This window comes from Lissotriton helveticus, chromosome 6, assembly GCF_964261635.1.
Source record: "Lissotriton helveticus chromosome 6, aLisHel1.1, whole genome shotgun sequence".
Classification (NCBI taxonomy): Eukaryota; Metazoa; Chordata; class Amphibia; order Caudata; family Salamandridae; genus Lissotriton; species Lissotriton helveticus.
In genome coordinates, this window is record NC_136067.1 from 2,093,216,421 (window position 1) to 2,093,229,498 (window position 13,078).

A 13,078-nucleotide genomic window follows, 5' to 3' on the forward strand; every position below is an offset into this window, starting at 1 on the left:
GAACTATGAAGTAATCGCAAATTGTGATCGTGCCTCCACAGGTACATGCCATTTCCTAATTGCAAATCACAAAAGTTTGCAATTACGACATTGCAAATTGGTTCTTTTGTATATCTGGCCCTGGGTTTATTGTTTATTATTTAGTGTATTCAGACCACTATTCGTCACAATTTGGTAACGTCATGCCCAATCAGATGCTTCGGAATATATGTTTCCACATGACCAGGTGAAGTTTCTTGCTTAAATTATGATAGATTATGTTCCAATCTAAAGAAGGGTTTTGATAAGTGCTCCCATATTCCCCTTTCAATAGTAGATAGAATTCATATAATTAAAATGGTTTGTTTCAGACACTCTCATGTTACATAAATACACTTGTTTTTAAAAGATTGGTTGATAACTTTATTGATGTGGGTAAGTGAGTGGCCATGAGTTGCAAGTAAAAACCTTGCCTACTGTTGGAGAGAGGTGGTTGGATACTTCCCACTTTGAATTTATATTACTTAGCAGCCTCATCTCAGACATTGCAATGACTTGTGATATCGGAAATGAATATTTCAATATAATACAATCCTTGTAAGTGTCATGACAGGGATGTAAGGCTTACAGGGCTTCACTTGCTGATTTTTGAATCCTGGAACGTACAAAAAGTTTGCATTTGAAATTCTTTTGTCAGGTTTATGCATGTATGCAACCTAAAACATAGAGCCGGGAAAAAACTTATCACTCAAGAATTGGCTACCATGATACCTGAATGGGTTAAAAATGATGTATGGGAACTTAAACAATCAAGAAGGTTTTCATCATGTTTGAAGAAGTTCGATAACAATTTAACATTCACAACTACTTTCTTCAAGTACCTGCAGTTGAGCAATTATTTTTCAGGCCGACAGGTTAGTGAGAGGGCGGAAGTCCGCAGGGAGACATTCCATCGCCCGCCTAGTACTGGTTACATAGTAAGAGTTTAGAAGATATTCATAGCCCTGGAGGTGGGAAATCAAAATATAATCAAGGCAGCTCAAAATTTAAGATCGACAGCTACCCCCACGTTTGAAGAATGGAAACAGAAAATTAAAAAGACTCTGGTCCTCGCAGAAATTTACTATAAGAGAATGGTTTATGCAACGATTTGAGAAGGGCTGGTGTCACCTGAAACAGTAAATCTAAATATGTAATATTGATGAATGTTTGTTGTCTGAACTGATAGTCAACACATTTATTCCCCTGTACAATATATAATGAAAATTGTTTTTGTATTACTGCTGTAATGAAATGCACTTCCCAATTAAAGAAGATCTTCTGCTTCTCCCCAAGTATGACTCTGGCTGATATTCTAAGATCCAACCTCTTCCTTTTGACACCCTACCACATCTCCTTCCACTAGGAATGCCTGAGTCCCTTTAGCCTCCTTCCCTCACAGCCAATGCCCTGATCCAAACATTTGCATTGATGAGACTCTGTACAGGCTGCAGGCAACGGTGCCCTTCTCTGCGCGCCCTAACATCCCTGTTCGACAAAGTGAGGCACTTTACAACGATGTCCCATCCCTACTAGCACCAAGCTGGATGGCTGATCTTGAAACAGAGCTTGCAAAAATATGGAGATGGAGCCGGAGTCGGAGATGGAGCTGGAGTCGGATCGGGAACCGGAGTCGGAGAATGAATTTGCGACTCCGAAGGCGAGGCCTCGCCTTCTTGATCCGATTCTTGTGGAGTAATTACTTTCGATTTCATCTTCTTGGGTGATCTCGACCTCGAGTCAGACTTATCACCCGAATGACGTCGAGATTCATGTCTCCTCTTCTTATGCTTCTTACGTGACCTCGAAGCATGATCCGACGAAGATTTCAAAGCCGACGCCTCTCGAGACCTCGATCTTGATTTCGACTTCTTCGAGTGGGATTTCGAAGATTTCCTAACCTTATCGGCCTTCAGCTTAGCCACAAGAAGCTTAGACTCCCTTTCTCGCAGGGCCTTTGGATTCATCTTTTGACACGACGAACACCCATCCACATCGTGGTCGGAGCTCAGACACCAAATACAGTCTTGGTGTGGGTCCGTAACGGACATCATCTTTCCGCATTCTCTACAGGGTTTAAAACCCGTCTTCTTTGTCGACATAATAAAAGAGCAAAGAGGTCAGAGAACGGAGAAATGAAGAATTACAGTAACAGAGTTACTAGAAGCTACAGAGTATCCCGAAACCGTTAGCGTTGACGACGCGGAAAAAAGGGCGGAACTGATGTCATCACGCCGGCGTGGGTCTATTGTAGGCGTCTGTGACGTCAGCGGAGTAGCGAGCGATGTCGTGTCTCTATGACGTCCGAGTCCACGTCGGCGCGAGGCTACAAAAAGAATTTCCGAATGTTGCTGACGCAAGAGGATATTCACAAGGTGAGGAATCCACACGGCAGATGTATCTATCAGAACCAAACATTTGCATTGATGAGACTCTGTACAGGCTGCAGGCAACGGTGCCCTTCTCTGCGCGCCCTAACATCCATGTTCGACAAAGTGAGGCACTTTACCACGATGTCCCATCCCTACTGGCACCAAGCTGGATGGCTGATCTTGAAACAGAGCTTGCAAAAACTTAAATTCTGGTAAGAAAGTCTAAGGCTCAGCTCCTGCACAACTCACACTGACATTAACTGTTAACATCTGTTGTCTGCCACCTGGGCGCTACACAGTCGGAGATGAGAAGCACAGATCCCTCCCGGCGGGTGCGGCTGAGGGTATGAATAAATGGGATCTATGCGCTCGGGGCGCTCCCAATGGTAAGTCTGTGTTGTGTAGGGTGCTTGTTTTCCCATCCAACATCAGATAGGCCTGCCATCATTGGCTCACAACTACCACCCGCAAACAGGCCTTCATCCTTGGCCGACCTGTCTGAGGAACACAGAATATTGGTAATGTGCAAGTATTTTAATTTACATATACAGATGCATTGTCATTCTTTACATCTCTTTCTCCAGCTGCATCAACTTATGTGTGTTTTGCTAAATTGCCAGTGCATCGTTTAAGTGTTTTTGATGCTATGTACAACGTTTCTGACGGAAAGCTATCTGTTAAATGCATATAACTTAGTTGATCAAAAAACAAGGCACAATCCCTATTTTGCTTCTGGCTTTGCTTGCTTTGATTCATATGGTTGGTTTATCTTGTATGTGATTGGTTACACCTGTGAGTTATGAATCCCTGAACTCTTACATCTGAGGAGATTATATTACGCAATAGAGCAAGAGATTACCCACATACCTAGATAAGGTTTGGTGCACTGTTTTGTGCAGGCACCACAGCACTTTTCCTCTTCGGGACAGTCGCCGTCACCTAGGCACTTGTCGGGCTTTAATGGGTAGGTACATTCTATGTCATCTTCTTCATAGGGACACATGCCCTCTTTTTCTGTAACAGAAACAGTACCAATTAACACAATGGCTATTATTTACCAATGGCTGCACAGACGCTGGAGTGGTGCTGCACAATTTTGTCTTGTGTCTTCAGAGTTTTAAAATGATAAGTGTTTAACGCAGTGCTTTGCGTCACTTTGTGCCATCCTATTACATAATCCCCGAAATTCACAGCTTCACTTTCAGGGCTACACAAATTCATTAAAATTAGACACATTTCGCTGAAGCAGCACTCATTCTCAAAAACACCACAAAGTCAAATGGCACACTAAGTTAGGAACACACAGCCAATCAGAACACAGCGGACACATTACACACATTGATGGCACACTCCTCATGCTGGACATATGGATGCGCTCCCACTGGCCCTGCATTATGACTACAATAAGTCAAAGCCCACCTGCGCTTCTTATCAAACTCCCCATTTATTGGCCCATGACTAGGACCAAATTTCTGTCGCGAAAAAGGAAAGCATAAATCATTTTATAATGCTTCATGTAAAGTATAAAATGAGGGCCGAAATAAATGTGTTTTGAGACAGTTTTCGGACCTCGCCTTTGTTGCCTGATCTCCTGGCTGCTGCATTTAATCAAACAATGGTTCCTGTTTTCCAAAAGCCTCTTGTCTTTCATTTCGTCAAAGGTAAATTCAAATTCAAGCAACAAAGGTACAGAAAAAAAGGGATTCAAACCAAAACTAAATTTCAAGTTGCCCACATAAATTTCAAAGCCACCCTCCTTGCACAACTTGAATATTTACATTCTGCCATAAAAATTCAGAAGCCACGAAAAATTGAGGAACAAAAAAACCTTAGGTATGGATTTGAAGAATCTCAATCAATCAACACAATCAAGCACCTCTCAACCCTTCTCTGAAGCAGTCCACTCAAGTTGCAGCCTCTTTCCAGAAGGGACACAAAGTCACACTGGTTATATATTCACAAGAAACTGAAAACCCCTCATCTCCAGCTTCTGAGATGATGGTAATGTCTGCATCTCAATTCCTGGATACATTATCTGCCTTTCAGTTCTGATTCCTTTCCCTGCTCTCTCCCCTAACTAAAGTCTGCTTCCTGCTCTGATCTTTTTTCCTTATCTCTTTAGCACACTTTGTTTTTGCTTCTTTCCTTTAAATGTGTCATCTGTTTCTTCTTTCAGTGTTGACGACGCACTAATAGAGTACCTTTTCAAATGCTCTCAACATCTCTTTTGATTTTAGTTGCGAGTCTAGTAACCTGACTCCTCTTGCCAAACTACCAGAGGGTGAGTACAGGTAATTTCTAAGTGAATATATAACTTACTCTGACTAGTATTATGTTTCCTACTTGTACAGGGTGCATACTCTGATAAACAGAAACACAATTTCTAAGATTGGTGGTCAGCGATGAGAATAGCACTTGAGTTTCTGCGATACCATATAATAACTCAATGTTATTTACCATTCCATACTAAGACCATTTAAAACCTTTTTAATTTCTTCATAATTGGCCTGTTGTTTTTTTCTGCTGAACCATGTCCAAAACTGGAGAATAGTACCTGCAGCAATGGATTTTGAGCTGGCTAAGTTAGATTCCTACAGTGCGAACAAGCTGGATGGATTCTGTAAGGGATTTCAAATTTCCATCAAAGGACTCACCAGGAAGATGGAGTTCCAGAAAGATTTGACAGCCTGGGAGTAGACCCAGGTTGCATAGATTGACAATCCACTGGTGGAGGAGCAAGATATCATATAGTAGGAGAATTACCTGAGTTTAAATTCTAATGTGGACTTACCACTTCTTAGGGAAGGGTTCAAAGACCTGCAGCAATAGTGGTTCCCCCAGCAAGGAGCAGTGTCTCCTCAAAGAACCTGTTCAAAGAAGAGCTGGCAGACAGGAGGGAGGAGAGTAAACTCAAACTGAAGCTTGTTTAGCTAGAGCAGGAGCAGAAATCTGCTTTGCCGGAGAAAATTAAGTGTAAGATCTGTTGTATCATCCATAAAGGACTGCCCGATCTAGGACTTACCTACTTGGCCGAAAAATGCATTCCTTATAACCCCTCCTGTAATCTTAGATCCTCCAACCAGCTTTTACTTCAGGTACCCATTGTAAAGAAGTCCAGACAAGGCGGAAAAGCCTTGTCCTCTGCTGGTCCAGCACTCTGGAACAAACTTCCCTTGGTGCTCAGGCAGTTCAGTGATCACTTAGCATTTAGGAAAAAGCTAAAAACCTTTTTATTCCAGTGTTAGCAGTCCCCTAATAAACTGTCCTCTTGTCTGTAGACCACTCCACATGGCATATAGCGCGGAGATACTCCTTCGGGAGTCTGATTCTAGCGCGGTATAAACTCAAAAATAAATAAAAAACAGGCCCTAGACGAAAGGAGACTGGCCATGAAGGAAAGGAAGATGGCCCATGATCTCAGTCACAGGAGCTGGATATCAGATCCCTAAATATGGGGTCCAGCAACAGTAATGGTGGCAGCATACCAACAGTGTCTGCACATGAGTCAAGATTTCGAATACCCGAAGATTTGGTACCCCCATTATGAGGTGAGGGGTGATGTGGACAAGTGGTTTGCAGGCTAGGAAAGGAAACTCTTCTTACACTAGAGGTTGGGGACCAGACATGCTGGAGTACACTGAAGGCCATCTTGATCAGAATGTTTGTGCTGACCTCAGAAAAGTACAGACAATGATTTAGGGTCAGCCACAAGCTGTCTACACAGAGCTGGGTTGATTGCTTAGACTATGTTGGTAAGAGATTGAAGGACTGGATGAGGGGCAGCAAAGTATGTCATTATTCAGGGTTGGAGGGGTTCTGTAAGGGATTTCAAATTCGAAACAAATTACACTCAGGTAATCCTCCTACTCTATGATACCTTGCTCCTCCGCCCCTGGATTGTCAATCTTTGCAACCTGGGTCTACTTCCAGGCTCTCGTTCAGGGCTGTATAACTTAATTTCAAAGAAACACATGCATGATATTTGTTTTACAGAGCTGCACCAACACCTAGTGGATAGTAAGCTTACTAACCCCCAAGACGCTTGCTGAAGAGGCAGACATCTGGATCAGCACCAGAGTGTCCAAGAAAGCATCTGGGGGTCCCGAAAAAAGGTGCTCAGGGTTCCCTTTAAAAGAAGCAAGGGGGAGATAAAAAGACAGGATTCTCTTAACATCCCCAAAAGATCTGGTTCTCATTCCCAATCTGGCCAGCAGACGAAAAACGACCCTGACCAAAGCCAGCAGCCATTAAGTGCAATGAGTGCTTCGAGTATGGACACTGGAAGGGGGATCCAAGTGTCCAAAAAGAACACCACAGGAGGAAAGGTTCCGGGCGGTGGCTAGTATAGTGCTGAGGGAGGAGAGTGTCACAGTTATTGGGAGGAATTTAGTGGGGTTACCCTAGTGACCCTGGGTAACAGTGAGATGGTTCCTAAGATCCATGTGCCCTCGAATACTGCACAGAATATGCAATAAGTCACCATGGGCAAGGGGTGCAGTCTCCAAGTGATACGGGAGCCAGTATGACTATTGTAAGGAGTCACCTGGCTTTTCCAGGGCAGAAAATCCCCCATGCGTTCCACAAGGCTGTGGTGGCTGAAAACAAAGACGGTTACTATCCGGTGACCCTTATTCCATTTGAGTGGGGGGAGAGGGTGTTACGGTCTTCAGAAGGTAAGAATGAGCCCTGTCATGCCTGTGGACTGTTTGTTGGGCAATTACCTTGAGTATGCCACCTGGGAGGAAGTGAAGCTCAAAACATATGTAAAGATGTTAGGATTGGATGATTGCATCTGTGCTACGACAAGGCCCATGGCTGCCCAGTATGGGAGTCAAAAAGGGTTGGAGCTTGGAACATTGGCTCAGCCAGATAATAAACAGGGTAAAGGCAGGGGGAGAGGAAACCAGCCCCTGAATGTACTCTCAGTGAGGTGGATGGGGCACCTATGGTGGCCACCCGCCTGAATCGATGTTTTGTGTGGATTACAGAGGGCTAACTTCAGTAACTACGACAGATGCTCACCCCATTCCCCGGGATGATGAGCTGATTGACGAGTTAGGGGCTGCCAAGTACTTAAGTACCTTTGATCTTACATCAGGGTACTGGTAGACCACCCTAATAGAGGGAGCAAAGGAAAAGTCAGTCTTCGCCACTCCAGAGAGCCACTACCAGTTTAAGGTGATGTCGTTTGGATTGAAAAATGCCCTTGCCACCTTTCAGAGGCTGGTGAACCATGTGCTTGCTGGTATGGGGGCCTTCTGTGCTGCCTATCTGAATGGTATAGCTGTATTCAATACATTTAAGGGTAAATCCCTAGGCAGCGAGAAGGTCAAAGGACAAAATAATGGTGCAGTTCTCATTTGGCAATGTATCCAGCTTTTATGTTGGCTTATCCTTTCTTTTACCTTTTGGGTGGTTTGTCCAACGTAGATAAGGTTGCACGGACAACGGAGACAGTAGATTACATTGACTGAGTTACACTTCAAAAAGAAGGTCAATTTGTGCGTTACCGTGCCATATTCAAATACTTTAGTGTTTTTCGTGAGTGGGCATGCAGCGCAGTTTCCACATTTAAAATGGCCTATTACAGATGGGAGACCTAAACATGATTGCAAGGTGGTCTCATTACTCTGTGGTTTATATGCCCGGACTAAGTGGTCCTTAATGTTGCGCCCACGTTTGAATGAAAACAGGGGAGCTTAATTGGTGATGTTGATAGAGGTAAGTAGGGGCCAATGTTTTGTTATGAGTTTGGTTATCTTGTTGCTAGCAGGACAGGAGGTAGTCACGCAGGCAATGCGGGATCATTTTTTTGGGGGCTGGTTTCTAGTAAAAATTCCTTGTCTGAAAACCAAGCACGTTTCATGGATCTTTTCACCAGTCGTCTCGGGTAGCCTCTGTTCATAGGTTTGTCACACAGGATGTCTGCTTCCCTAAAGTAATCTTCTTTTAGTTTGAAATGTATGCGTATCCTTAAGAATTGGCCATAGGGGAGGCCGTCCCTGAGTGCTCTGGAGTGGGCACTTTTGTAGTGGAGCAGAGTATTACTCTCTGTGGGCTTCCTGTATAAGGTCGTATAAAGACCTCCTTCGTAGGGGTTGACAGTGACGTCAAGGTAGTCTACCTTTGTATTTCTAGAATTGTAAGTGAATCTGAGATCTGGTTGGCAGCTGTTGAGCCATACACAGAAGGAATCCAATTCATCAGAGGTGCCATACCAGATCATGAACACATCATCGATGTATCAGTGCCAGCTTCTGATATGGTCGTGGTATGAATTGGCTTGGTTGAGAACAAATGATTTCTTTATGTCGTCTACAAAGTGAATGGCAAAGTTTGGGGCAAAAACTGCTCCCTTGCTCGTACCATTACACTGTTTATAGTATTTATCATTGAACATAAAATAGTTCATTTTCAGTGCTATCTCCAAAAGAGAGATGATAATTTCAGTTGGTATCTTGTGTGGTCTGGGTCTGTTATTCAAATGGGTTTCAATAAGTGTAGTGCCCTTGTCCTGTGAAATGTTAGTATAGAGGGATTGTATATCTAGTGTGACCAAGGATTCATGTGTGGGGTCAAACTGTTCACGTTCAACTAGGTTGATGAAGTGAGTGGTGTTCATCACATATGCTACGGTGTCAAGTACTAGGTCATGAATCAATGTATCTATCTAGAAGCTTGAGAATAGATCTGCAACCTGATAGGATTGGCCTCCCTGGAGGGTTGCCTTCATTTTTGCAAACCTTAGTAAGTGTATACATTACTGGTGTCCTGGGATTTTTATTTTTGAGGTACAGAAACTCGTCGTCACTAATATAGCCTAGGTCTTCTGCTTCTTTAGTTATGGTCTGGATGAGGTTTTTATCTCAACTTGGAGGTAGTGTCTCAGTAGTTCATAGTTGGTCCTATTGTTGAGTTGGCGTATAATCTCATTGTCGTATGATGCTTTATCTTGGATGACAATACCACCTCCTTTGTCACATGGCTTAATGATAATATTGTCCATGTTTTTTAAGTTTAAGAGACTTTTCATTTCTTTTAGACTGATATTGTAAGGAATAAAATTGTGTTGATTTTTCAATTTGTCTAAATCCTTCAGGACTAAGTTTTCAAAAGTAATTACCTCTGGCGGTAGGGTGCCAGAAGGAGGATTAAAAGTCGATTTGGAACATATACCTGTCATATGATAGTTGGGTTGAGACTCTCTGTTGAAAAAAAAGGATTTCAGTCTTATTTTTCCCAAAAAATTGGAAAATCTCGGTTTGTATGGTGAACCAATCAGGTTTCTCTGTGAGTACTTAAGGAAATCCTTTGCTAAGGAGTGACGTTTCCGTAGATGCTAGTTGATGGCTAGGCAAATTGAAGATGGGGACCAGTTCCATATTAGAGGGGGGCCACCTACCCCAATGGTGTTTAGTACTGGTAGCCCCATTGATAGAACTTCCGCCATGTCTGACGCTCCCCTGGCGGAAAGTTGTATAATGGCTTCCCCCTTCCTCTCTCTGTTTGGAATGTTTGGCCTCGGCCTAAAAAATTGTGATTGTTAGTAGAGGAGCTAGGACCAGCCCCTTGGTCAGAGGAGTCAGAATCTGCCCATGAGTCAGAGAATTACATTGGTTGTTTGTTTTTGAACCGTCCCCAGGTACCTGCCTATTATCTCTGTGTGTATTGAGGGTTTGTAAAATAGTCATCCAAGAGGTATGGATATGTCTTTTCTTGCTGTAATTTTTGATGTCTATTGACATTTTAGTTTCTTTCTTATGATGTTCAAATTTGTTAAAGTCGGAAATAGTTTTTTTCTAATTTTTCAAGAACAGCCTTGGCGTCTGCCAGGCTGTCTAATTCCAAAATAGCTTTTTCTAATGCTAATTTTTCCTCCAGCTCTTTCTTGCTATGTTCAAGTGCGGTGTCTATGCCAAGGACCATCCAGTGGTACGAGCACGTTGTGCCATTGTGTGCAAATCCGTGTTTGAACTTTGGATCTTGTAGGAAGATTACTGGTGTATTGCCGACTTGTAAGCCTATTGGTATTATATCAGCTTTTCAGTACTCTGTGAGCATACGTGCCTGGAGCTCAAGTGTGGATATGTTTCATTTTAAGGTATTCTAAGGCCCTTATTTTGTCTGTAGCTGCATCAGTGGGTACTGACGATGGAGTTGATGTTTGGAACAAGGATGGACCCCTTATCATTTTAGCGATGTAGTCTTCTGTGTAAGTGGGGACTACTGGTATGGACATACTCAAGGGGAATGCCTCTGATAAGTAAGGTTAAAGAAAGAAACTTCATTGAAAGAACCACTCAGAGTGGTAACCCTTGCAGTGTAGCCACTGCATGTAGTATTGTGACCCGGGGTGATTCAGTATTTTGAGAAACAAAGTCAGGTTGAGGCCACTAAGGTCCTCGTGTGGCCTAGGCCACTTGGTTATTTTAAACAGCATTAGTCAGATAAGACAAAGTAAAGTAGTCCAGGCTGGACTGAATATGCAATACATGCATCCAATTGTAGAGCAAATCTGGGTCCTGAGGTTGCAGGGACAATAGGCAATAATAGTTACAGGGATTGCGATAAAAACACATGCAAGACCACGACCATGTGTTGTGCTGTTCACCCCAGGTTTTGGCCTAACATTATCTGCCATTGCCTGACCCCATTGTCAGCCATGAAACTTCTTAAGATTGCTGACTACAATCAACTCTCCACAGAGGCTAAGATATAAGAAAACTTACAGCCAAGTTTTATCATTGTCAGGTCTGCCTTAATACTTGCTCAGGAACAGAGATGCTTTTTCCCAATGCCCCTTCCAGAAGATGTAGTAATAAGCAATCAGTACAATCTTCTAAGGAGGGGAAGGGCGAGTGGATAAAATAATAAAGAAGACTAAGAGACCGTCTGCGGTTATCAGCTTCCAATTTCCTGTCTCGCCTCTACGCTATACTGTGCTCCTGGGTGTAGACCTGGAAACTAAGAATAAACAACAGTGCTTACCTATATGTGTTTCTTTAATTCTAATTTATATTTTTCATTTTCTCCTTCACATACCTAAGTAACCTTATACTATTGCACCTCTTATTTGGTCTTCACAGTCTTCTTGCCTGAAGAACCTCTAAGGGTTTATAAGAAAGAACATGTACTTATTATCTCACCTTTTCTCTGTTACCAATATATATTTTCTATCACTTGTTTTTGCATACCTTTATTTCTTTTGTATACATCTCTATGTTCTCTCTTTAGGTTTCAACTCAGAGTAGGAGTTCTACAGTAAATTTCAAATTCTTATTAATCAGCAGTACATCATTTTAACTTTTGACTTTCCAATCAGTACTTAGCTCAATACAGCTCTCTTTTTCATTATCTGCAGAAGAAGAACGTTGTGTCTTTTCACGGTCGCTGCTCCTCGAAGCGACGCGCTAGATTCAGTTGAGCAGTGTTCTCTCAGGAAACAAACAGTGCTTGCGTGAACACTTTTACACTGCTCACTAGTCGATTAGAAGGCTGCGCAGGTCTCAATAAGCAGCGTACACAAGTCTCTCCCTAAAAGAAGATTGCGCAAGTCTCTGGGAAGTGTTCGTTCAGAGGATGAACTGCGCATGAGCCTCATAGAAATACCACTTCGATGAACCGGTGCCGAAGACCGAATATGAACCTGGAAATAGTTCATCGAATTCCTTCTGTACACAGTAGGGACACCGATGAACTAGACGATATCCTACAACTAACTAACTAACTATGGGGAACTTCAAGAACACGTGCGCTTCCGTTCAGAGTTCAGGCGAAGTGCATCAGCGTTCCACTGTGAGTGCTTCTATTAGAACTCTGATGCATTAATAAACTAGACCTGAACTTTCACTTATTGTCGGCAATCTTGGAGCTGTTCAACCTCCAAGCTTCTTTCCAGGTTAAGGCCTTAACCCTTGGTTTGCATGAAACAGCCTATTGTGAGCATATTGAACAGGCAGAGAGAATTGGATCTGTAGGAATCCTGACAGTACCCCCTCGAAAGGGAGGCTCGTCTGGTCTGGGTTTTCTTGGAAACTTTTTGTGGAATGCCTTCACTAAACAGGGAGCATGAACATCAGTATGTAATTCTCAGGATCGCTCCTCAGGACCATAGCCTTTCCAATCAATCAAGTAATAGATTTTTCCTTTATGTTTTGTAGAATCTAGTATTCTTTTAACTTCAAATTCTTCTCCGGATTCTAATTGTACAGTTTTAGGAGGAAGTGTTGGTCTCAGCTCTGGCGAAGTTTTGTTTAGCAAAGAAACATGAAAAACTGGGTGAATCTTCATTCTTTTAGGTAACTTCAAACGATAAGTCACTGGGTTAATTATCTTTTTAATTTGGTAAGGCCCTAAAAATTTAGGTTGAAATTGGCAAACTCCTTTTAATCTAAGGTTTTTTGCGCTCAACCAAACCTTGTCGCCAATTTGTAAGGTTGGGCCTACTCTTCTCTTTTTGTCTGCCTATTTCTTATAATTCTCCTTAGCTCTAATCAGATTTTTAGAAGCTGTCTGATGAATGTGTGTCAATTTTTTTATTAAATCTTGAACTGCAGGGACTGAGATTTCTCTCTCATTAGCAGAGGAGACTGGGTGTCTTCCATAATTTAGATAGAATGGAGAGAAACCTGTGGACACATTTTTTGTATTAATATAAGCAAACTCTGCTGCTCAGATATACTCTGGCC

The 13,078-nt window shown here is 42.6% G+C and overlaps 1 protein-coding gene across 9 annotated transcripts in view; it reads right to left on the reverse strand.

Annotated features, from left to right (window-relative positions):
* Window positions 1-13,078, reverse strand: part of LOC144764028 (uncharacterized) — a 1,051,947-nt gene that overhangs the window by 326,791 nt on the left and 712,078 nt on the right. For all 9 annotated transcript variants that reach the window (XM_078650166.1, XM_078650163.1, XM_078650164.1 and 6 more), the window contains one exon: window positions 3,258-3,404. In XM_078650166.1, coding sequence (XP_078506292.1) covers window positions 3,258-3,404 — 147 coding nt within the window. The remainder of the gene's footprint in view (window positions 1-3,257; window positions 3,405-13,078) is intronic.